Source organism: Protopterus annectens, chromosome 1.part1 (assembly GCF_019279795.1).
Source record: "Protopterus annectens isolate FY-2018-M chromosome 1.part1, PAN1.0, whole genome shotgun sequence".
Classification (NCBI taxonomy): Eukaryota; Metazoa; Chordata; order Ceratodontiformes; family Protopteridae; genus Protopterus; species Protopterus annectens.
The window spans coordinates 1,350,337,191-1,350,364,350 of record NC_056726.1 but is presented as its reverse complement, the minus strand read 5'-3'; the positions used below and the strand labels follow the sequence as shown (position 1 = coordinate 1,350,364,350).

General features: G+C 39.3%; 1 protein-coding gene across 1 annotated transcript in view; it reads right to left on the bottom strand.

Moving 5' to 3' along the window:
- The window catches only part of LOC122810421 (elongation factor 2), an 825,928-nt gene that overhangs the window by 240,704 nt on the left and 558,064 nt on the right, over positions 1–27,160 (bottom strand). The window contains exons 9-10 of the mRNA XM_044082035.1: positions 25,566–25,761; positions 4,936–5,194 (exon numbers count right to left, since the gene is read on the bottom strand). Of these exons, the coding sequence (XP_043937970.1) occupies positions 4,936–5,194; positions 25,566–25,761 (455 nt within the window). The remainder of the gene's footprint in view (positions 1–4,935; positions 5,195–25,565; positions 25,762–27,160) is intronic.

Genomic DNA, 27,160 nt, shown 5'->3' with positions numbered 1-27,160 from the left:
GTGTGCATTCTGAGAAAGTAATCTGAAATGTATAACATCAAGCAATGATCTACTGCTTATACTTAATTCTGTTTACTTTACCTATTTTGGAAAGAAAGGATTGTTGGGCAAACAAGATGTACTGCATGACATTAAGTAAAGATGCACCTAACTGCAGGTCTGGTGTTATATTTATTTATGTCTTCACTAATGTACTATATGTTATAGCAAATGTACAACAGACTGTGAATCTGCCAGCTTGAACAGCAAAACAAAGCAGTCCAGTCCAAATTCATTCAAAAGGACAATTAAAATATGCTCTAGTTCTCTGGATAGATATGACTTCAAAGAAGTGGAACTATACAAAATAAATCAGATAAAAAAACTGAATAACTCTGTATTAATTATACAATTCAACTAATAATTATTTTTACTTTTGTTCATAGCTTGCATTCAGTCTTGTAATGGCAGTAAGCTAAATCTGTTTTTGGACAGTGGTGGCTATATCATCTTTCTGAAAATAATGTGGTTTCACCACACTATATTTACTGCCTGTGAATAATAGTATTTCAGACATCTGGTTGGCTGAGTGCTGGTACCATCCACCATCCATCATACACTGTACAATAACATCACTCCTGCAATGAATCAAATAAAAGAAGATGTCCTGGGCTAATAACAGTGTTTTGTAACAGACATAATGATGTTCTGCAATATCTTCAGTGTAACTATATATGCCTTCTTTCTTGAGTGATTACTAATGCCATCATTATGAAGTGATATTCTTTTTAAGATACTTACTCTTTAATTTTTTCGTCCAGATGGGATCTTGTAAAATGTTTTTCCTGTTTAAGCTGGATGGCAGAACTAAATATTAAGTATCTGAAAAAATATGACTTCACAATGATGGCATTGATAATCAAACAAAAAAGATGAGAATATACATAATCATAGTAATAAACTGTGTGTGCAAAACAGCAATATTTATAGCACATTACATTTGAAGCTTTTGATACAAATGGGTCAGCCACTGGGAGAGCTGCAGAGACAGAGTTTATTCTTCAAAGGATGAAAGTTTTTTCTTGAATTGCTGGGAACTGCTAATTTGTCTTAACATGTTTGGGAGAGATTTCTATTGTTTAGTAACATATGAGACGTAGGCCGCAGTGGTGAAGCGGTTAGCATTGTCGCCTCACAGCAAGAGGTTCTCCCGTTCGATTCTTGGCTGGAGCACCTTCTGTGTGGAGTCTGCATGTCCTCCCCGCGGCTGAGTGATGTTAAAGACATGCAGGTAGGTGCGTGTGTGAATGGGTGTGCCTTCTGTGAAGGTTCGGCATCGGGCTGGCAACTCGGCACTGTAAAAATCCACTGCCAATCATTAGTGGACCGGAGTTCCGCTGTGGTGACCCCTAACCGGGAAAAGCCAAAAGACTTTTTTTAGTAACATATGAGAAGTACAGAGCATCACCGTGGCCACTGTGTTATTCTTCTTTGCAAACTAGATACTTGTTTTTAGAGTTTAATGGTCTTGGGAGGGGTGGTACAATTTAAGTAGGCGAGCTACAGAATAGTAGTTTCCTACTATAGGAGTTTGTGTACCATTTTTAGTTGACTAAATTTTAAGAGATTCGGAAAATGTCCAGTGGAACTTTACTTTTGAATAGATATGCAGAGGTGAATATTACTGGCCAGACTGGTAGCAAATTTAGCAACCTTATCATAGCACTGTTCTAACTTAGTAGGGTAATGTTAAGGTTATTTAATACTGCAGATGTATAAAGAAAGTTTGGCAACAGGAATTCAAAAGCAGTGGTTAGATAGGCTTTTTTTTAGTTTAGGAAAGATCTGGCACAATAAAGAAGACCTAGCTTTTGATAAGTTTTCTAATGATGTTATGGATATGAGTATCAAACTTTAGGTGCCTTTTAACAGTAACTCTAAGGAGCTCATTGGTGGTAGCTTATCCAAATCTATTTCAAACCTGTACATATCTTACTGACATTATACCCCTCACTTCCCAAACTGTAATCAAGCATTAATAAATTTAACTAAATTCATTGCTAGCATTCTGTATCAGACACAAGCTGGAATAACACTGAGAAATAGGTTAAAAAGAGAAATAATAGCATTAAATAGGAACAAGGTGTGGAAGAGGGAGAAAAGAAAGAGAGGTAAGTTCCACATTACGGCTGGTGCACTGGTTTTGAGAGAACTGAGTTACATGTGAACTGTGGGAAGGGCTATGGGGGTTATAAATATAGAGAAGAGGTAATGGTGAAATTTGGGGGAAGAATACCGATGCTCTATTCTAATGCTTTCAAGACAGGAAGTGATTAGGAATCACAGTTATTGTGCTTAAAAGGGAGGGTTGTGTTTTTCTGGTTAACCTTATGTAGTTGGTAGGAGTGATTAATGGTGATGTAATTATAATGCATATATAGCTATGTAAATTTATTTACTTATGTATTTATTTGTCTTTGATGACAGGGAAAGTCCGACTGGGCAGAGCCCATTTTCAGTGGAGGCCCAGGGAAAAAAGATCCACCACAGTACATTTATATTAACAAGTGAATTTCAAACAGTTCTCAGAAAAACAACAGTTACTTACATTTGTCATGAAACAACAAAAATAATTACAAGGTAGGTATATATACTAAAACATTTACATGAACAATTACAAGTCTATATAGTTGTTCCAGCTGAAAAATCTTGCAGAAGTAAATGGATTGTTACTGCAGAAGGAAAACAATATTGTAAAGAAGTTAAGTGTTCTTTCATTTCAATAAGGACAGGTTTGCAAGGAGTTTAAGATGTGTAATAAACTTAGTTATAAAATTTTGTAGGAAGAGAAATTTTAGTATTGTATAGGTTTGTAAAGAGTTTGAGAGACATATTGAAGTAAGTTATAAAATAATTTAGGAGGAGATGGAAGATATTACTATTACATAGGAGGACTGTGGTAATAGCATAAAACAGAGAGCATGGTACAGGATTGTTTCTATTTAGGCTGCCTGTTCCAAAATGGTGTATCTAGAAGATTTATAACTATGGTATACAGGACATGCATGACAGGGGTAGAGCTGTGGATGGAGGCAGTTAGAAAAAGAGCAAGATGAGAAGTGTTGGTTAAGGGGGGTGAAAAGGGATGTATTAATTCAAATGCAGGAGGGAAAGTTGTTAGGGGTATAATGATTCACGTACAGGAGGACAAAAAGTTTGTGATAAGCAAAAACAAGTTTGTGCTTTCACTAGAGGTCTCAACCTGGTGATGAACATGAGCATGACCAAGATTGGGGAAGGTATTGTTTGAGGTGGATTTTACAGCTTGGAAGTTGGTTACTCCTTTTTACATGTATATGCATGGTGTTCCAGAGCCTGGAAATGTAACAGGAATATAGTGAGTCCCCCAGTGAATTATTTGCCTTAGTAGAAATTTATCACCAGAATGGAGTTCCCTTGTTTGTAACATAGTTAAAGTATGTAGTTAGTATGAACTAGATTGGTCAAAGAGGAAAGGATGTTGAGGTGAATGAGACTATTAACTGAGGAGACTGTGTTGGTGGAATGAAGGGATGTTTAATGTAGAGTGAGATAGATTGGGTGGGAATTGGGAGTTAACACTGACAGCAAGATATGCATCTTGTAGTTAACACCAATACTAAAAATGGAGGCATTCCAGTATTTGGGAGACCACAGGGCTATGAATGTGGACAATTAAATATCCTTGGCAGTAAAAATAAGTAACAGAAAAAAAAGGGCTGAGTAAACCATGTTCCATGAACAAAGATGTGAATATTTACAAGTAATGCCATGCCCAGATGTTAGAAAACTGAGCAAGATAAAAAGGATACAAACATCCAAATAAAACATATTCACCATGTACAGTATCAAGAAACCCTCCACAGAAAAAAGGAACATCTCAGAAGTTCCAAACCTTATCCTGTACGACTAAAACAGTCACAACTGCTATCATACATTCCCTGCAATACAAAGGGAGGAGCCATGAAAAGAGCAATAACTTGAAGCAACCAAGGAAAAAAGAACTATTTTACTGTGGCCTATCTTGTTGGCAGCTTGGACAAATCCAAGCTAATCATCTATCTTACAGGCAGCAGCAATAATTATTTTATGTAACTGGAGCACCCACTCCCCTCAAAGAATGTCTAAACATACAATAAGTAAACGACAGCCAAAGATGCATTAAGGGCCATTGCTAACTGCAGTAAAAAACAAACAAACCTCACACTGGTCGCCCAGATATCTCTGTGTATACTTATGTAGATTACAAAATACTGCAGGTTGCATCTCGTTTTCCTCCTCCTAGTTCTCAAAAGAACTCTTCCAGAAAGGCAGCTGTACAATCGTAATAAGCTCTGGCTACAATGTCTGACCATTAATATGAACACAGCCACAACCATGCACCCATATATGTCTCAAGAAGCCCAGTTGTGAATGGAAAATACAGGCCTACCAAAACTTAAAAAATGAGTCAATGCAGTGGCATTAACCCATGCAGTTTTAATTTTCTGACTCAGTAGTTTAATTTACTTGAATGGAAGTGTCAGCTAGAAGGTAGATATTTATTAAAATAAGATCATGCTTGAATCAACAATAAAGGGAGTGGTGAAAATGATCCAAACAGTAAAGCCCTTTACTAACAGCATCTCTGTTAACTTCTCTGTATGGAAAAAGTACTGCACTGAATCCTGTCCTTGATTTTTCATCTGTTGAGCAAACACACTCAGAATAATTATTTCTAAACCACCCTATCAGAGATGAATACAGCATTGCAAGGGAACAACATTTTTACATTGGATGTTTTAATTACAAATGCACTACAACATAATAGAATACTACTGTATACATTATGTGAAATGATACAGAAATCTGTGACTCTGTTACAGTAGACTAAATGCAATATATTGGACTGGTTATATATTAAAGAAAAATTCTTACCTGAACCATAGGATCTGATTTGGCTAAACGTTTTAAACCCTCAACGAGTTTGGGCAGATCAGCAGGATTCTTAGCCTCCACAGCAACACGCACAACAGGGCTTACACTGAACTTCATAACTCTCATATTATGAGCATGTTCAAATGTAGTGATTGTACCAGTTTTTATAAGAAACTGATCAACACCAACCAGTCCAACAATGTTACCACACGGGACATCCTCAATTGGCTCTACATAACGACCCATCATCAGAATGGTTCTGTGTAAACAAACAGAAAGAGAGAGACGGAGAAAGTCTCAGAATATGCATCATTTTAAGCACAAGTTTACTTTTTTTATTCATTTAAATAGCAAAAGTACACACAAACACACACATTTGCAAGTTTTTTCAGTCTCATTTGCTTATTTGGCCTTTTCCTTCCAGTCACCATAAAGATAACCCACAAAGGGGTCCACCAACATACCTCACCCATATTTCCTCATTTGGCTTCTGGTTCCCTTTCTAAACAGAGAATATATTAATGTGGTTGGTCCTAACTCTCAAATCCTTAAGCGAATTTGACAATACTGCCTTGGTCAGACAGAAAACTAGTGATGCAAGCTGTGCAGCCATTGGTTTCTCAACAGTTATGAACTTAGAATTGTTTCTAGTATTAAGGACAACCACAAGGTCTTCTTCAGCCGCATTAGAAACCCCAGAGGTAATGCCCAGTTCTGCTAGAATCTTATCTTCATCCTGATACAGAAACTATAGCTAATATCCTTGACTAAAAACTTACCTCCAACTTTACACCTCACACACATCGCATCTTCCCCACAATTTCCCACCCCCAGATGTACCACTTGCTATCGCCCTTGAGCAAATAGCACCAGCTCTTTTCAATACTAAATACACTAGCTACATGGGTCATAAAAATATTCCCAGCTGTCTGATTGGAAGTATCAAACACCACACAGTCCAGCCTCTCATAAAAATATTTAACCATAGTCTCTCTGGAAATTATGTACATAAAATTTAGAGGATAGACAGCTTAGTATAATCCTATTTACCCTACGCACTTCTGCTTAGCTGGACTGAATATCAGTGGTTCAACAGGGTAAACACTGATTCAAGGGGGTTATACAGACGTGCCTAACCTAGCACCAGCACACTGGCTGTAAATGTTTTGATACTTAAGTAGGATACATGCTACAATAATAAATCATACATTTCAGTCAGTAAGCAATACACATAGAATATCTGTCCACTAGGCAACACTTTTCTGGAGATTTTCAGTCACTTCACATGGGATCTTACATCCTGTGGTTGTTACTGTTTTTACTTACATGTCTGCTGTGCTGGATTTCTATGAAGACAGCTGAATGGATGGATATCCCTCATATGCCTCCAGATGGAGCAAAAAGTTAAGGTCTCAGAACTACTATTGCCTGCTCATGAGTGGACAGCAACCTCCAGGGGTTTGCCAAGCACCCTTGCTTTTGGACCCAGGCTTAGGAGTTGTCCCTGATTAAAGGAATTCATCTGGACTGTCTACTGCCATGGCTTTTGCTGTGTCACAACTAAATCTCATCTATTGGTGTCTCCTCTGTATCCTCAAAAAGGTGTACTGGGGTGGCTGAAATTTTACATCCACAGCTATGAGGGCATTGCCCCCTTTCTCATATTTTCAACAGACACCTTAATTTCTGGACCAATGATTTGCGGATCTGGAAAAGGTGAGTTCATAAAGGTCAACTTGCTCTCCTCGGTGAAGCCCATCAAAATGAATTATTTGTGCCACTGTACCGCAATTTCAGTTCCTCCGTCTCTGGCACAGAGACCATGCATCATTTAGATTCTTCACATTTGAGGTGACTTGAAGACTAGGATAGAAGCTTGTCTTTTATGAGTCCGTCTGGCAACCCCTTAACTGTATGGTGTGTTTCAAGAGTAATTTTATGTTCAAATACATCACACGTGTAATGTAATTTAGCACCTGCACAACAAAGGTGAAGGATACATACATGTGCTTTCCTGGTCTGCTCATTATTCTGGATTCCTTAGCTTGGGATGGGCAGGTACATTCTAGGAAGTTAGAACATTTTTAGTAGATATCAAGACCAGGATATTAAACACAGAAGTCTAACATCAAAATTCTACTCTTCATCAGGGTTTTTCAAACCCACTACTGTGACATCCTTGAGGATGTCAAGCAAAAGAGGTACCACTCAGAAGAACTGCTAACTACAGCTGCAGACCAGATGTCAAGCAAAAGAGATACCTACCAGGAGAGCTACTGAGTGCATCTGCAGACTTTCTTTTCTGCATTTGAGCAAAAGGGTCAGTGGGTCACAATTTCATTGCTATATGAATTTCAGCTATTCCCTGAACTTAGGTAATCTGGGGAGATGTGGGGTAGTTGATATCTTCATCATCATATATAGTGTGAGACTCCAGAGGATTAAGGTGTTTAGTCTTAAACAGGCCTTTCTTGGTATCTTTGGGCTGGGGGACTGGATGAACAGGAAGACACATTTTGACAATGATGTCCTTGGGAGAAGTTCCAGAGACACAGTGGTCTTTGAAAGCTTGGAAGACAAAATGCTCAGGAAAACGGTATTCCAGCAAAGGAAATGTCAGCAGTGGGAATGGATCGTACAGTACTGAACAGAATAATGAAAGTCTGTTGTGTGGCTCAACATTAATGTTGAGAGCTGCACTGATACCAAGAGACTAGGTGCCCAAAACCTCAGGGTCTGGAAGATTAGGTCTGACATCAACAACAATAAAGTTGGGACTGTCATCAGTGTCAAGACCCTGACACCTGGAACTGGTAGCAAAGCATCATCAGCACCTAGAACAACAGAACCTACAAAACTGATGTCAAGGAGATGTCTGTGAGACATTGGAGGCACTGACACTGTTTTAGAAAGTATTGAAATCAAAACCACAGTACCCATCATTAATACCGGACCTTATATGGGGATCAATACCATCAGGCTTGGAGCCAGCATCCTCAAGACTGATACTGGTTAAGCAAATTGTGGTACCTGTGAAGGAAGAGGAGACGAGTTACGTAGTTGTGAAAAATCTCTGATTCCCTGGCTCCAAAGGGTGAAGTAGGGGAAACGTCCCCACAACAACTTGCTCAAGCATTCTGCAAGGCCTCTGTCAACCTGTAATGAATGGAGGGGCATGAAAGAGGGCAGTCCTGGGTGTAGATGGTCTTGAGCTCTTGAAGGCAGGGGAACACCTCTGTTGAACTTTGGCAAAACCAAAGATACAGACATTTTTGAATGGGTTTTTCCTTATTAACATCCAATAGGGTTGCCACCCCTCTGATTTGTTTCCGGACTATCCGGAAATCAAACTGATTCTCCGGTAGTCCAGAAAACACTGTACAAACTCCGGTATTCTGTTTCAAAAAGGAAACAGACTATCGGAGTTTGTAAATTGGCTGATTTACTATGCTTTTTTTACAGAAAAGCATAGTAAAGCAGCCGAAAGCAGGCAGCAGGAACGAAAAAAGAGGGCGTTCCTGCCGAGTGATGTCATCTTGATGTCACAAAATGGGTGGGATGTGGGCGGGAGAGGGGGTGGGGTGGGCGGGGTTACTGGTGATGCGAGGGACGTGGCTTTACTCCGGTTTTAGCCATGAAGGAAGGTGGCAACCCTAACATCCAAAGATGTAGAAAGCTAGCTGATAGGAGAGATAAGAATCTATTCTTTTTCAGTATGGGACTGGAAAATCTGCTAAAGATGTTTGCCTGGGGAAGTTTAAATTGAGGAAACTGAAGGGTCACTGGAATATTTCACAGATAAAACACTGTTCTATTAAATAAAGTTTAAGTTGTTTTAAGGTCTATTTGGTGAGCTCCCAACAAATCAGGCACTTATGCAAATTGTGGGTGCCTTCTAAGTAACACACACACTTTGGGTGTTTGTCTTGGGCAGGAATCTTCCTTCAACAGATACACCTGTGCAATAAGTGTTTAATTCTGACAAATGAACAAGGTCTAGGCTCAAATGGAAAAAAAAAGATTCTGCCAAAAAGTTAGTCAAAACAAGGAGAAAATGTTTAAAAAATGATTAAATATACTGATCCCAAGGATATTGCCAATATCCTGGCAGATCGATTCAGTGCAAACTTCACCCCCTCTCACCCCACTAAAGGGCCCATCTCAATACCGAAAGATTGCCAAATTCTGGTAATAATGGCCACACAGGTAAAAAATGCACTCGCCAAAGCTAAGAATACAGCATCCATGGGACCAGACGACATCCCAGGCTGTGTATTATATGAACTACAAAAATGAACTGGCACCTCACCTAAGTGTCATGTTTTATCATAGCCTCACTTCAGGCTTCGTGACCACTGAGTGGCGCACAGCTACAGTTATCCCACTCCAGAAGGGGAGATCCACCTTGGATCCCAGGAACTACCGCCCCATCAGTCTGACAAGCCTGATCTGCAAGGCCATGGAACGTACTATCATGGAATTTATAAACAAAGACATTGGCAACCTTCAAAGACTGGACCCCACGCAGTTTGGGTTCGTGAAGGGCTGATCTTGTCTCCTGAACCTGACTGACTTCTTCGAATCAGTCTTCAGAGCCGTGAACAAGGGTAAGGTGGTCCACACAGCCTATCTGGACCTCGCCAAGGCATTCAACACCATCCCCCACTCTGGAATCATAGCTAAACTTACTAAGCTGGGCATTAATCCCTACGTCACTTGATGGGTTGCCAGCTGGCTTACTGACAGAACCCACACTGTAAAAGTTGCCAACTCCAAATCCAGCTCCAGACAAGTGACAAGTGGAGTACCTCAGGGTTCAGTCTTGGGACCACTATTGTTTGGCATCTACTTCTCTGAAGTACAGGCCAACACTAAGGGACTCTGGCTAACAAAGTTCGCAGATGACTGCAAATTGGGAGCCATTATTGAATCCCTAAATGATGTGGATATTCTACAAAAGGGATTTACAAAAACAGATGCTTGGTGCCAGAGCCATGGGCTCAAGCTCAATGCCAAGAAATGTATAGTTATCCCCTTTGGGAAAAAACGTACCCATGAATTAACACATAGGTGGCAGTACACTAAACACCGAACGTGTGATGAGACTTAGGGACACAGGTGGACAGTGGTCTCACCTTCGACAACCACATCGCCACAACAGTCAGGAAATCCTTCTATGTGGCACACCTCATCAATAAGGGCTTTTCATCCAGAAAAAAGGAGGTCATTGTCTCACTGTACTCATCCCTCATTAGACCCATTATAGAATACAATGCCCCGTTTGGTATGTACCTCTCAAGACATCTGCAACAACTGGAAAGGCCGCAGAAATACCTCACTAAAAGAATCACAGGCCTAAAGCAGATACCCTATGCTGACCGTCTAAAAAAACTCCACCTATACTCTGTGGCATATCGTCTACTCGGAGGCGATCCCTGCTTAACATACAAGGCCATGTCAAATCAGAGCTGTTGGACATGCTACACTTAAAGAAATCCCAATCCCTCAGAGCCACATGCTCCAGGGATCTAAACCTTGTCATCACAATGAACAAAACATGCTGGAGGGATAGGTTCCTGACCCAGAGATTCCCCAGTCTCTGGAATAGACTGCCCATACATGTCAAGTAAAGTGCCTCTTTGGCCCTCTTCAAAAGGAACCTTGATGATTGGATGGGATATAGGAAATTCACCCTGGGGATCACGTCAGTCGCCCTGCTAGACAGGGGTCCAGGGAAGTAAATACTGTGGGAAGAAATAGCCAGGGAATTGTTATGGCTAGGTTTGTATAGGCCCTAGGGCCGATAGCCTAGTACCAACCTATGAACCTATAAACAAGAGAAGAGATGGAAATAAAGAATTCTGAGCTTTTTAAAGCAGCCTGGAGCCATTTTTCTTACCTAGTGTTTAGTGTGGCAATAAACATCTGGAAGGGCCAGATACCACACTGCATTATGGGATAGGGGAAGGCTGTTTTGCAGACTGGGAAAGTTGCACTTGCAAAGTGATTGTAACATCTGTTGGCCTTGGTCCTAATCTTACAGAGTCTGGACCTTCTCTTATCAGATTAGAAAACATGAAAGCTGTTATTTCAACTACATCATCCTCCATGAGTATTAAAAGTGATTTTTATTATTTACATGTCTTCTCAAGAACTTATTGAATGCTGACACAAAATGTATTTCACAAAATATGAATAAGAACTGGCACAGCATTCTCAAGCAAAATCCCGAACAGTAAAAGAATGAGGCACAAAAATGCAAAAGCTTGAAAAACATAAGACAAAAATTCAAAATGTTGAAACCTGAATGCAAGTTAAACATTATTATTAAACAACATTTTAACACTACACTAAAACAAAATGAATGCAGGACAGCAAGCCCTTCTGCAATTCTCTACAGTGGGAAGACTTTGGCTCCCAGAACCTCATTTGGAGTAATTACGTAATTGCTAACGAAGTATTTTCTATACTTTTTTGATATTTGCTTTTTAGTCTACTGTGGTGTGACCTGGAACTAAAGATAACTAATGGATTGGGGTGAAGACCCACCCCCACATGAAGGAATGATTCCTCATCCTGCATTAACTTAAGTTTCTACTGTTTAATAATGACATTTTTCAGTTTTCTGAGTTCCATAATTTTCATTCACCTATTTTTAGGCTTTTGCATTCAGTCTTTCAATAGTCATCCTTTTTTTTGAAAACACACCTTTATTTGTCCAACAAGTAATAATAAAACAAACTGCAATACATTTACACTCAGAATATACTCAAGCATATTTACAAGTATAACACATTTACAAGTCAAATTTTCATTATTATTATGTCAATTACTGAACAGCTTATGCTTTGTTGTGCTTAATTTTGACACCTATATATAATTGAAATAACAATAAATAACTGTAATAAAAATGAACAAACAACTGCTGTTAAAGCGGAACCTATTTTATTACATTCTCTATCCTGTTTGTCATTCAAAAAAAAACATCGATCCCCTCTAATCAAATAGCACCAAGGATTTATATTCAGTTTCTCTATCATCAATAAAAAATATATTCATCAAACTTCTCACCAGTCCTAACATCATTCCTCATCTTACCCACATCAATCACTAACAGTGGCTCTACGCAATTTCCAAGGCAATCAATCAATCTGAAACACAAATTTGCTATGAGATTTTCTTTGCTATCGACTTTCCCTAACTTCTGTTTTATCCATTATCACTGTGGCATCTTTGACTGTTTTAACTGTCTTAGATTTCCATTCCTGGGTTATTATTCACTTTAATACAGTGCCCATTTTTTCACTAACATTCAAAGCTCTTTAAAATCCAAGATCGAGTCCTGTTATAACAAGATTGCCTGGTTCACTACCAACGAAACGTACTCCTCCCATCACTACATCTCCCTACGCAAACTAAAATGGCTCAAACGTCCCCATCACCTAACCTACTTGCAGTTAACCACAGCTCAAAATATCATTACCACACGTTCCAATCGTCCATATCTCACCTCCCTGTTTACTCTCCATAAGCCCTACCGACAACTCATATCTGAAAATCAATTCCTTCTAAAAGTGCAAATACCCAATCTAGCAGTTGGGCAATCTCTCTACTCATGTACCACTGCTAAAACTTGAAATTCCCTACCCAGCTCTATCAGAACTATTTCCAGTCACATGTCCTTCAAAAAGTGTCTGAAACAGCATCTCTTAGCCCTATGGCAATGTACATGTGGCTACAACTACAGAGCATCTTCCCCACCTGATCTCACTAACTTTTTTCTCCACTCTGCTTAACACATATGTAACTATCTCTTGCTGTCTTCACTTTACAGTATCAAAAGCAGATGATAATACTTTGTATATGCTATATATAATGTATACTGCCTTTGTTATTCTAGCTAGAAATTTATGATAAGATTGTATGTCTGTTTTTTTTAAGTTATCTCTCTATGTATGTAGAAAATGTGTTTGTATTTAAATTTATTTTGTATGTGGAGCTTTTCTCCCCAGGCCTCCACTGAAAAAGGGCACTTTTTGGCCCAGTGAACCATCCTGGTAAACAAATGCAAATAAATAAATAAATAAATAATGTTTACTTGGCAATTAACATCAATTACCATTACCTTCTCCATACTATTACACCAAGTATCCTTGCCACCACAACATAATGTAAATGATTTTGTAAGTTGTATATTCTTTGCAAGATTCTAGAAATCAAGTTAGCTAATTCATCTTTGAATACAGCTGAGTATGAGGAAGCCCAAAAAATATGGCCTCTTGTATCTGACACTCCTTGCTCACATAACCTTCGCTAGGTGTTTACATTCACGAACAAGCTTACATTCACAAATATCCTTCTCAATCTTTGGGAGTACAGGAATATTTTGAAGGCAATTACGTCCAAATACTCTAAAGTGATGTGACTTAATAGAACAAAAAGGCATCAGACAAATACTCTCCCATGTATTCATGCGAATCTCCACTTCCAAAAGTTAACACATTCTTCTCTAATCTTTCACACTGTTTTTGCATTAAGCTCCCTGTCAGCTTTATATATGTCCTAGTAACCAACATTTTCTTAAATGGAGTATCCCCTCTAACTTCAAATAACAGCAGCACAGTTTATGGTGGGTATTTTTAGTACATCAGACAAATCTGTATGTGTAGCCACGTTCATTAGCCATTTGATGTACTTGTGTCCATGCACCCTAGTCAACATTCTATTTCAACCGGTCTCCATTTTTTTTTTATTTCTGTTTCTCTAATGTTTTAGGACTCTCCACTCAGGTATTCCCCACCTTCTCTCACCTAATGATAAGTTTACCTACCTGGCAATCTCTTATCTACTTAACAAGTTAGGCAAAAAACTCATGGTACATCTCATCACATATGGCAGCTGTACTCTTCATTGATATAATGTCCAAAAGACATACTTATCAAGCTTTTCTTTTTCTTTTGCAGTCAACTTCATATTTTTTTCTATTTTGCATCATAATGTTGGATAAATAATAAATATAATACCTTATCCTAACCTGGACTGCTTCATGACAAATCTCTGTCTCCGATACCTTTAATATACCCAATTCTTTTGGCAATATTAATTTATTCCATAAAACCATAGACCTACTTGCCTCCTTCTTAGATATTATCACAAATCATATTTTTACTGATATCAGGAAATTCACTATGACCTCATCTGGGAAAGCATAAAACATTTGAAAAAGTAAAAGCAATACAAAAATGTAATGTTTGTACTCCCATATCTAACTCTAAACCCATAATTTTCATCCTCAAAAAATCCTTCAGCCTTGTTTTCAAATTTTCATGCATTTCACTAACCAATGTTTCTAGTTTATTCTCCTGCCATATTCCCAAACATGTAATATATTCATCACTCCATAAATGTTTACATTTTCTCTGCAACATAAAGGAAGGGGCTAACTTTATCACCACCACTCTTGTTTTTGTGCTATTCACTTTATAACCAGCTAATAGCCTACTAGCACCCTCCCCAAGGTCTGTCACATACACCAGTATATCATTAGCAAACAATGACATTTTAAATTCTTCTTTATTAACATTCTAGTTCTTTAAATCGAACCTTTTCACTAACATAGCCAATGTCTCAAGATATACAGAAAACAGCACTAATGATACTGGAGATCCTTGTCTGGTTTCTCTAAATATTCTAAAATTTGTAGCCACGCCCACACTTATTTTAAATACTTCATTTGGTTTTGAGTGGACAGCCTTTAACACCTCAAACATTATAAGGAAAACCACATTTCTAACAAAACCTGCATTAAATAACACCATTTCCCTTTGTCAAAGACATTATCTTTCTTAAGACACACCAACACCGATGTGTTCTGTGGCTGCTCTGCTTCTCACAGCAACATGACAGTCTTAAAAATGTTAAAATATGTCTGCCTTTCAAGAGCAAAGCCATGCTGTTTGCTGTCTGTCAGTTTTGGTAATATTCTAATCACCCTTCTTGTCAGAGCAGTCATAATTTCTAATCATGATTTAACAGTAAGATTGGCCTATAAGATGACGACTTCCTTTGCATTGCCACAAATGCCTCCTGCCACGACCTCAGAATCTTGAGTAGTCTCTAGCAATAAAGCTGAAACAGTCTAGGCATCATTTCTGTTGATAGAAAAGTCCAAACCTCAACTGGAAACCTATTACTTCCTGATGTCCTGCCTCTTGCTTGGTTCTTGAGCATTTCCCTTAACTTTTCCAAAGGGATAACTAGCTTCATATGGTCTAATTTTGGTAATCTCAAACCTTGTGGGAATTATGTTTTTCATGTTCCCCTACACTCCATTTCATCTGTGCATTATATGACTGCATATAATACTGTCTACAATGTTCCTCAATTATCACAGGACCTTTAGTAACTGAAGATCCTATTTACTTCTAATTCCTGCTATAACTCTTATGCTCTTTCACTCTGACTGCCAATGTTGTTAGGTTGTCTGGGGAATTACAAAAGTATTTATGTTTCACTGACTAATATATGAATTCATATCTCTTATGCAGTAAACCTCTAGATTCCAGCTTCACCTTATCCATCTTTGCCCTTAACTCCTTCTTCACTTTCATGGATTCTTACTTATACATTTCGTAATCTAGACTCTACGCTACTTACAGCTGATCTAGGTTCTCACATACATTGGATTGTGCAGTGTTTTACCTTTTTGACTAAATGTTACTTAACTACCTCTAGAGAACCCAAGTTCATTTTCAAAAAAACCTTTGTACATCTAGAAGTACTTCATATTTCAAACAGTAATCTTCAGTACTTCTCCAAGCTTGACAGCACAACAGTCACATTACATTCTAATAAAGTGCATTTTGCTACCATTATTGTTTTTTTTTTTACTAAACATGCATTTTTTGCTGCTATAGATCAATTTGCAGTTTTTAGCTAGCAGCTGCACAATATACCTATTATTCTAGCATCTATGTGAAATTATGATCTGTAGATCATAAGCCCCATGAGTATAGTATAGACATCTGCATGGTTCCATATTCAAGGTTTAAATTATATTCTAGGCCAGTGGTGCACAACGTCTGGCCCCGGGGCCAAATCCGTCCCTCGACACAACACCATCCGGCCCCCAGAGAGTAACCAAATTTTTTTAAAAAAAAGTGAAAAAATGCTATGCCTTACTCCAGTCATGCAAATTTTCCAGCACGCGCTTACTTACCTAACTGACTGCAGTTGCACACACCTCTAATTTTAGCTGCAGAAGTAACTATTCTTTGTTGTTTACAACTTGTAGTCTCTAAACAGTAGTAACTTTCTGCAAGAGTCTGTAATAAGTCATGGCTGCAAGCCAGAATAAAGTTAAATGCAAAGTTGATATAGAAAACAAGCAATTTCATGACTGCTGTCTTAAGTAAAAATGACAGTCACCTGTACCTACTGTTAACTTGTAATGACTTACTATGTTTTCAGGTGGCCTGCAGATGCATTAAGAATTTGTGTAGTGGCCCTCCCCACAAAAAGGTTGTGCACCACTGTGAGCCCTTCTCATGCCTCTGTCACACTAGCTACAACATTATAATTACTGTGCATACTGGAATTCCATCGAGAAATCTTATCATATTCATCGTCACCTCTCTAAACTCTATCTGTATAGTTTCACGTGGAGTATAAACACTATATATTATTAATACAGTTGCACTCTTATAGCTTTTTATACCCACACAGCTGTTTTCTCTACCTGTTAACAAGTATCTAAGTAAAAGAAGAGTATATTTTAAACTTAATAATATTACTCAAAATTTTCTAGCTGCATGAAAGGAAGAGATTACTCTCCATGCCTAGTACCCTCCAAAAAATATATCATGCTTGTCGTCTTCCTAGTGTGTCCCTTGTAGTACAACTTTCCAAGGCAGAAGCTTTTGTAAATTAAGTAAACATTACCTGGAATGGTTAACCCATTCATATGGTCATGTTAAACATAACTCATACACAGCCTATAGCTGTCTGCATATTTGCAATCCTTCCTGCATTATACAGTGACAGACATTAATGTTGTTGTTCTTTTCAGCTTTTTCCTGGTAAGGAGTCGGCACAGCAGAACTCCGGTCTGCTAATGATTGGCAGTAGATTTTTACGAAACACCGAGGTGCCAGCTCGACGCCCAACCTTCAACGAAGGCACACCTATTTATGCACGCATGTCTTTCAAACGCTACCGAACTGCGGGGAGGACATGCAGACTCCACACAGAAGGCACTCCCAAGCCATGCCGAGAATTGAACGGGAGAACCTCTTGCTGTGAGGTAACAACACTACCGCATTAATAAATTATAAAAATTCTTTCTCATCACTTAGATTTTATTACTCGTTTCTTCAACTTAAGTTGACAAGTTAACTGCAGATCACCCAATCCAGCCTAACAAATTACTTTACCTAACTTTTGTGTGTGTGTGTGTGTATATATATATATATATATATATATATATATATATATGGCATTCATATGCAAATTATATTTTTAGGAAACATAAAAAAATAGCCATCCAGCATTAGAGATGTACTGTTAGCCATGAGCAAATAAAGGTACGCAAGTTATCTCCATATATCCAATGACACCTCCCAAACTAAATAAATATAACATGAGCATAATTTGAATATTTCCTCTTATTAGTTTATATACCTCAAATCTATGGCATAATACTGACAGTTATGCACACTTAGAATTTGCAGCTTATATTTAGCAATAATTTGCAGCTTATATTTATCAATTACCACCTCAACAAACATACTTATATAACAACATACATATTTATTACTGCTTGGTAGTAACTTGATTAAAGTGTAGCTATCATTCTAAGTCTTTTGGATTAAGCACTTGGGCTTCAGACCAGTTGTTTTACATTAGGAAGGTTTGTGGCCTGCACTGTGGTGGCAGTACAGGTAGCTTACATCCTTCTAAGTTGGAAACTGCTGATTGAGGGCTCAGTGTCTGTTATTCTAAAAGTGTATTAGTTCTGGTTTAAGCACTTGGAATTCAAGCCATTTATTTTACATTAAGAAGGTTTGTCGTCTGCACTCTTGTGGGAGGACAGGCTGGACTCTGCCCTTCTGAGCTGGGAATTTCTGGTTAAAGGCTTATAGTGCCTGCATATTTGAACTGTTTCTTACTGAAATTGGTACACCTTGTTTGCTGTAGCATAGACTAGATCCAGGCCTGCTGAATCTAGCTTTGTTTGTATAACTTGAGCACTAATCCAGGCATTCTTTAAAGTATTCAATTGTATTTATTACTGCTTGATAGTAACTTGATTAAAGTGTAGCTATCATTCTAAGTCTTTTGGATTAAGCACTTGGGCTTCAGACCAGTTGTTTTACATTAGGAAGGTTTGTGGCCTGCACTGTGGTGGCAGGACAGGTAGCTTACATCCTTCTAAGTTGGGAACTGCTGATTGAGGGCTCAGTGTCTGTTATTTTAAAAGTGTATTAGTTCTGGTTTAAGCACTTGGGCTTCAGGCCAGTTATTTTACATTAAGAAGGTTCATGGTCTGCACTCTTGTGGGAGGAGAGGCTGGACTCTGTCCTTCTGAGCTGGGAATTTCTGGTTAAAGGCTTATAGTGCCTGCATATTTGAACTGTTTCTTACTGAAATTGGTTCACCTTGTTTGCTGTAGCATAGACTAGATCCAGGCCTGCTGAATCTAGCTTTGTTTGTATGCTTGTTGTTTGTTTGCTTGTTATTTCCCTGAAACGCTAATTCCACCTAAAACCCGGCTTTTCAGCGCTTCTGTGGATCCCTAGTGATATCTGCATTGCTTACTGTACTTATTTCCTTGTTTCACTTGAAAGAAAGTTACTGTTTGTCGTTTTTGCATTTAAGTTACCTGTAACACATTGCATTTAAGTTACCTGGCACTTGCTCACTAAAAAAATTATATAAGTCAGCACTAAAAAATTAAAAGCACTACACCCTCACAAACTCCCCTTGAGTACCTTGTTCCCCATTGACCCTTTTTTTCAATTATAAAGGAATTCCCAATACTATTCTAGCATGTCCAAAGGTCAGTTGTCAATCTCCTCCCTGGTCCAGCTGGTGAATCTGGGAATCTTGAGGCAATGTTACAACTGCCTCATGTACACAGACAACCCTCTCCTCCTTCCAACAAATTCCAACACATGTGAGAGATGCAACCATATAGCCAAACTGGAGGCTAAGCTCTCTCAACTCAGTACTGGCTTAACCAGTTAGGAGGAGAAGGAAACCACACTCACTACAATTCCAGTCTCACATAGACCTACCACGACAGCAAACCAAACACATAAACACACAAAAACATACTCGGAGGCTCTAAATAAAAATCTGCCTAAGCAGCAGAGACCTCCAAAGCAGACACCCAAGCAACCGCTACCCCAAAACAAAACACGTGCAACACATAGCTCACAAAGCCAGTGTGCCGAACAGTCACAGCCCTTAAGGCTAAACAACACACCTGATACACTTATAATAGGTGACTCTATCGTCAGGCACACTGACGTCCTGCTCACCAGGCTGAACAAGGAGAAGGTCACGGTGAGCTGCCTGTGGGGCGCTAGGATCCGCCACATAACACAAGCACTCAGGTTACTCCAAGGCAAGTACAAATATGACTCAGTCATTGTCCATGCTGGTGTGAATGACCTGAGAAGTACCTCCCTGGACTACATGAAAAGAGACATAGAGGAGCTCTCTGAGCATGTAGCCTAGGCCGGTATGACCCTGACCTTGAGTAGCATCTTACCTTCACCAAGAATGATGCCACAATATGAAGACAAGATGATCAATTTCAACAATTGGCTTAAGTATTGGTGTCATTCAAAGGGGATCCAATGCCTGTCAGCCTGGGATGACATGCTCGACAAGCCACGATGCTTCGCTAGGGACGGCTTGCACCTGTCACCCTTGGGCTTTCGGATATTGGCAAAGGCTCTTGCTACCCCCATAGTGCCTTTTTTAGGCAAGGCTCAAAAGACAAACCTACCTCCATAGGTATCACAAGGGATAAGAAACTAAGAGTAATGCTACTCAATGCCAGAAGTCTAAACCTCAAGATGCACGCACTCTAAACTCTCCTTAGCATGGAGAACATCGATATCTGTGCAGTAACAGAAACCTGGTTCAAGGCTCCCGAAAGCACCCCAGCACTACCAGGTTATACCTCATACCATGCTTTTCGTCCCCAAAACTTGGACTGAACCACAAAAGGAGGGGGAGTATCAATATTCGTCAAAGATACCCACACCTCCAGGTTGGTGGCACAGCACGAAGCATCACAGACTATCCATGTGCAACTAACAGTAGGTAAAACTGCCTTCCAGTTTATAGCCTGCTACAGACCACCCTCCCAAACTCAGGAACCCCACTCGGCCTTCCTGAGAACACTGGAAAATATGAAGGTCTCTCCAAACACCATTATATTGGGTGACTTCAACTACCCAAACATAGACTGGGAACATCACTCTAGCTCCAACACCCTAGCCCAAAGGTTCCTAGAATTTATAAACTCAAATGCTATGGAACAACTTGTTACCACTCCCACAAAAAGGGAAAACATACTGGACCTGATCATCACCAACATAGGGACTCTATGCTCCGGACCAAAAGTGTATCCTTCACTGGTAAGATCAGACCATAAACTAATCTCATTGGATATTCACATCCCGTCCCCACACCCTGCCCAGAAATCCACAGTGAAAAACTTCTCTAAAGCAAATTTCACACTCCTCAAAACCGAGGTGGAATCCTTCAAAGCTCTTGGGCCTGTGGAAAATACGGCCCAGACTGCAGAATCCTTTATAAACGCATTCTATGAACACCTTCAGGAATGCATGGATCATGCAATACCAAATAAAACCAAGACCTAATCCTCCAAAGGCAGATGTCCTGTCTGGTGGATCCCAGCCATAAACAAACTATATAATAAAAGGAGGAAGCTACTACATGATAGAGCAAAATCCCAAAAAGGGAAGGCATCTCTGATCAGTATTAGCAAAAAACTACGGGCACTCATAAAATCGTCTAAGGCCAGCTTCGAGAGAAAAATTGCACAGGACACTAAGGATAATCACAAGGCTTTCTTTAGTTATGTTAGGAACCTGGGTGGGAATTCCCAGATATGCTCAGAATTAGCCCAAAATGACAAAAAATACACCGAACCCACAGACATTGCCAACATCCTAGCTGACAGGTTCAGCGCAAACTCCCCCCCCCCACTAAAAGGGCAAATATCTATCCCAACAGAGTGATGCCCCCCTGACATCTCAGATGCTCAGGTAAGAGCTGCCCTCTCCAAAGCAAAAAACATAGCATCAATGGGACCAGACGGTGTCCCGGGCTGCGTCCTACATGAACTCCAAGAAGAGCTAAACCCAAACATAAAACTACTGTTCAATCTCAGCCTTACTACAGGATATGTACCCAGAGAGTGGCGTACAGCAACAGTGGTCCCTCTCCACAAAGGTGGTGCCTCGATGGATCCTGGAAACTATCGCCCCATAAGCCTGATTAGCTTGGTCTGCAAAGCTATGGAAAGGATCATCATGGACCTCATAAATAAAGATATTGGGGACCTACAGACACTGGATCCTACCCAGTTCGGCTTTGTTAAGGGCAGATCCTGCCTCTTAAACCTGGTTAATTTCTTTGAAACAGTCATCAAGGCCATTGACGAGGGGAAGGTGGTCCACACAGCCTACCTGGACCTCGCAAAAGCCTTCGATACAATACCCCACTCGGGCATTATAGATAAGCTCACCAGCTTAAATATAAACCCCTATATCACTAGATGGGTTGCAAACTGACTCAAGGACAGAACCCACATGGTTAGAATTGCTGGAGCCATGTCAGACTCCAAACCATTTACAAGTGGCGTCCCACAAGGCTCAGTCCTGGGACCTCTCTTGTTCGGTATATGTTTCTCGGAGGTACAGGCCAACACGGAAGGACTGTGGCTGACCAAGTTCGTAGATGACTGCAAACTGGGCGCCATAATCGACTCTCCAGCCGACACAAGCATACTCCAAAAGGGCCTCATAGAAACAGACAACTGGTGCCAGAGCCATGGCCACAAGCTAAACGCTAAAATGTGTATAGTGATCCCTTTTGGCAAAAACAAAGTGCCCACAAATTACCACATAGGTGGTAATCCATTAAGTACAGAAGAAGTAATTAGGGACCTGAGGACCCAAGTTGATAGCAATCTCTCATTTGACAACCACGTGGCCAAAGTCGTTCGAAAAACATTTTATATAGCCCACCTAATCATGAAGGGATTCACATCTAGATCAAGGGAGGTCATCGTGCCTCTTTACTCATCCCTCATCAGGCCCATAATTGAGTACAATGCCCCTTTTGGGATTGTACCTTACCATACACCTGCAGCAACTGGAAAGACCCCAAAAGTACCTCATCAAGAGGATCAAAGGGCTCAAACCGATGCCATATGCTGCCTGGTTAAAGAAACTCCAGCTCTACTCAGTGGCATACCGCCTGCTCAGAGGCGATCTGTGCCTGACATATAAAGCCATATCCAACCCGGAATTAATGGACATGCTGCACCTCAGAAAATCCAAATCCCATCGAGCTACGCGCTCGAGAGACTTGAACCTCAGCACTGAAATAAATAGGATATGCTGGAGGGACAGATTCATAACCCAGAGGCTCCATTCACTCTGGAATAAAATCCCAGTTCAGGTTAGGCAGAGTCCCTCATTGACTCTCTTCAAGAGGAATCTTGATGAGTGGATGGGAGATTGTAGGTTTACCCCAGGTATCACTTCTGTGTCACTGTTAGACAGAGGCACAGTACACTAACCTCGAAAAAGGGCATAGCAAAATTAATTTAAAATGGGTGGCGAAGGACAAACACACTCTGGCTAGGCTTATAAATGCCCTAGGGCAGATAGCCTAGTATGAACCTATGAACCTATAGCCAGTAAGAGCTTCCTCCTGCCATTACTGACAAAGTCAGTATACTTTATAACTATATACTAAAGTCTCTCATGGAGACAAAGGCAACACACCTACCCCAGAGTAATACAAAGTAAATATTTTATCTATCCTGAAAAGCATACAGGTAAATGTCTTATCAATCCTAAGCAGAGTTCATTCAACAGGGAAGAGCAATACAACAGATCATTTAATACATTGTGCCACTTTTTCTTCAGCCACCCAGTGCTTTTTTTGATACTCCTTCTCATGATAGCCCTAAATCCTAGTTCTAACCTAATCTGTAAAAGTATTTAGAGCTATGAATTGACACTTCTCAGCTTGTTCAGTTTGCTTCCACTCACTTCCTTAACACCTTGTAGCTCATACTCATTAATCATTTTTACAGTTTCCTGCTCAACATCAGTGAATGTCTTGAATCCTGGTTGGAGAAAAAAAAAAACGAAATTGTGATGGGCAACACAATCAAAATCTAACCTTTCAAACTGCAATCAGAAAAAAATGTGTCTCTATTCCCTTCTTGTACACAGAGTCACTGTAAAATAAAACTCTCTTTTCAACCACTTTGCATATTTTCTTGTCTCTAAAGCAATGACAGAATCTGGTCTTTATATGTTTCATATTTTCCCCAAATATGCTGAGGTGATAGTTTCACATAACAGACATAATAGATGGTGCAAACAGTCTGTGGGCCTATTTTACTTTTATCTATCCAACACGTAAAGTTGTCTAATCCATCAACTTCTCCTGTACATACAACACACGGTCTTGGCCTTCCTCTTTTTTGGGGACTCCAATAGTTCGGTTGCTCTTTCTACGGGTCCTATCTTCCAGATCAACATATTTCCCTTTTAATATTCTTAGTTTGGTCAACACATATTTCTCCTTCAAACCTTCCAATCAGCATTTTTTTCAATAACTCTGTAATGGCATCTGGATGCACATCCAGTCTCTAACTTCATTTTACATACAAGCAGCTAGCTACAAGCTTACTTTGCTAATCACACTGCAAAAAGTATCCTTTAGATCAGCCCAACGTGTCATGCAGACCTGGTGAGCTGTATTCTGTAAACTCTTAATACGCACTCCTCACTCCCCATACTAAATTCTATTTCACTCAACAGGCGGGAATCTTGATTTTGATTTTTTGTCTCAATTTTGTTTTTTTTTTTGTTTTTTTTTTCTGTGCGCTCAGATCATGAAATAAGCCCCTATCTCTTATAAAAGCTCTCAACAATAAAAAAAATTTTTTAATGCGAATCTGCTTTAATGCTGCACTTCATGTAATTATCTTGGAGACTGGAGGGAACACATCTACTTGCAACAGCAACATCACCAGAAATATAAGCTATTCTTTCGATGTCAAAGATTTTGAGGAAGAACACAGACAATGAAAAGAAGAGTTAACATGAGAAAATACAAACCAGAAATTTAAAGTATAACTAGAAGATAAACACATAAATAATTGTTATTGTAATGATTAAACGCATCGCTATTCACTATTATCTTATGCTTTGCACATCACTGGAGACATACCAGCTCCAAGTCCACAAAACATATGCAAACAGTACTGGCAAATGCCCATGACCCCTCCAATATCTGTGCAAAGACAAAAAGCTGATACAGTGTTGCATGACCAAAGAAGTAAAACACTGCAAAATTTGCAAACAACAAAGAATGCTTTTTACAGCTTAAATTGAAAGCTATTTGCTGGCCTTCTTACTAGGATCACTGCTACACTGGAACTTAAGATACATGATAAAAATAATAGGCCGGATTCATTAACGCCAACACTAAATATACACCATTCTGAGTGAACAGACAACATAAGCATGACTCTCATCTTCTTCCTCCTAATTATAGTTTTCCTACTGATTTTCTTACAACCTTAAATACTGAGGGGGATTCATAAAGGTTACCACAATGTGTAGACTATGTTTCTACTTAGTCTAATCTTTTAGAGTGAATAGACAGCAAAAATAATGTGGTAGGGATATTCTTGAATACAGTTTGTGTACACTTAGAGTAGGCTTTCATGAATCTGGCTCAATATTCAGTGAAAATACTTTCATAAGCAGTGCATTATTGGAACCATAGATAAAACACAAAATGAACCACAAACTCCAGTAATACAGCGTCACCAGAGATAAAACATAAAATAGACCACAAACTCTCATAATACAGAAACACAAAATGAACAACAAACTCCAGTGATACAGCTTGTGGTTCATTTCTCTGGTGAAGCTGTATTACTGGCGTATATGATTTAGTGAAAATACTTTTAAGTATCTAAAAAAAATAGTTTTATAAGGACCATTCTAATAAGCAAGGCTATACATGTCACTAAGACAGTTTGAAAGAGCTAGCCATTTTCTCAATATCACAGCATCTTCTAAGTGGGGGAGGAGAAATTTGCATCTTGTTTTCCAGTCCATGAAAACCCTCTCTGAATCTTTCTTCTTGGAAAAAAAAAAACACTGGGAGGGCTAATACACAAACAAAAATGCAGTCAACCTTAAGAACTCAATAAATAATAAACACCAATGTGAAAATGTATAACCCAATATTTATCCTGTCTTTGGAATACACTAATACTAGTACTTAAGCTCATCACAACCTGTTAAAGAGCAGTGGCAGTGTGAAGTACCTACCTTTGAATAGGTTTCAGATAAAGATCCTCCTTCCTTCCAGGTGTGTAGTTTGGTCCCATGATACGTACTTTCTGACCAGTTGACACAATGCCAGAGAAGACACGCCCAAATGCATAGAAACGCCCCTTGTCAGATGTGGGTACCATCTTTGAAATATACATCATCAGAGGTCCTTTAGGGTCACAGCTCCTGACAGCTATAGAAAAAAATAAAATTTTGGTAAACATAAAAACAGATAAATCCTTCCTTATGATTTTTATTAATAAATCACTGCTTTTCTTTTTTCTCATCAAACCCTCTGCCATACTTTTTATTGAATCACTGGTGATAAATGTATTCTCTAAAATAAAAAGAAGCTACAGTAAGAATTCTAAAAGGGATGAATAAATAACTGCACAGTGATGCCCCTGATACTCTTTCCAGTATAAAATGTAAGGCACAGACTGCCCTACATCATGGTACATTACCATAGATGTAGGACAAATATGGCATTAACTGGTTGCTTTCTAGCAAGATTATGCTTGTGTCAACATATTAAATTACTGTGGGGCTTCAGTCTTCACAAATGCCTAACATTAATTATGGTGTTTATGCAACTGTTCCCAGCAGACTTTCTAAAAGACAGGTTCTTAAGAGATGACAGGAAGAGAAGACCTTCAAAGCAGATACACAACTGCCACAATAAAGGTACCTGCAAAGCCACTTGATGTTATGGACACAGTAAAAATAGTTTCTGGTAATGTGGATCACATCAGGGTACTAGCATACTACCCAAGTACGGCATAAGGGCAATATGCACATTACCTGAATTTGCTTCTTTTTTTGGTACTTTTCCGTTATCGGGACAACAATGGAAATGTGGTTGCTGAGCAGCGTATGTACACAGAAGGGAAAACGAACAAGGTCAAACAGATGTTGGTTCACTTCATATATCTTTATGTCACTGTCACTGTAATAGAAGTTTTTCATACCTGGGGCTCTGACACTTTATTTCCTCCTAAGTCTTTTTTGCAGTTATTACATTAACATTAACCAGTTGTTGTCTAAGTGGTGACATAATTTCCACGGAGCTCCTTTCTACAGTTGCCAAGTGTTGAGGTTAGGTGTACTTGTGAATATATATATTTTTTAAAGTCCCTATAGTTTTTCTTGTCTGGATTTCACCCCCAGACTGTCAGCAGACGTTATTTTCAATCTTTATTTCAGCACGTGGCGGCCAGTGTTGGGGCAGGGCACCTGCACTTTTGGTGACAGTATGCCATTCATCAGAAGGATGTTCAGGCTGTCCAATTTCGAGAAGAAACACTCTGATGAGTACGAGTATGTACACTGGGATCAGAATCTCAGTGAGATATGGCAGATTTATATGTCAGACAAGTGGCTAATAGTTAACATCAACAGTTCACTGAAGCCCCTTGAAGTAGAAATCTTTCATAGGTTCATAAGTTCATATGTTGGTACTAGGCTATCGGCCCTAGGGCCTATACAAGCCTAGCCATAACAATTCCCTGGATATTTCTTCCCACAATATTTACTTCCCTGGACCCCTATCTAGTAGGGTGGCTGAAGTGATCCCTGGGGTGAATTTCCTATCT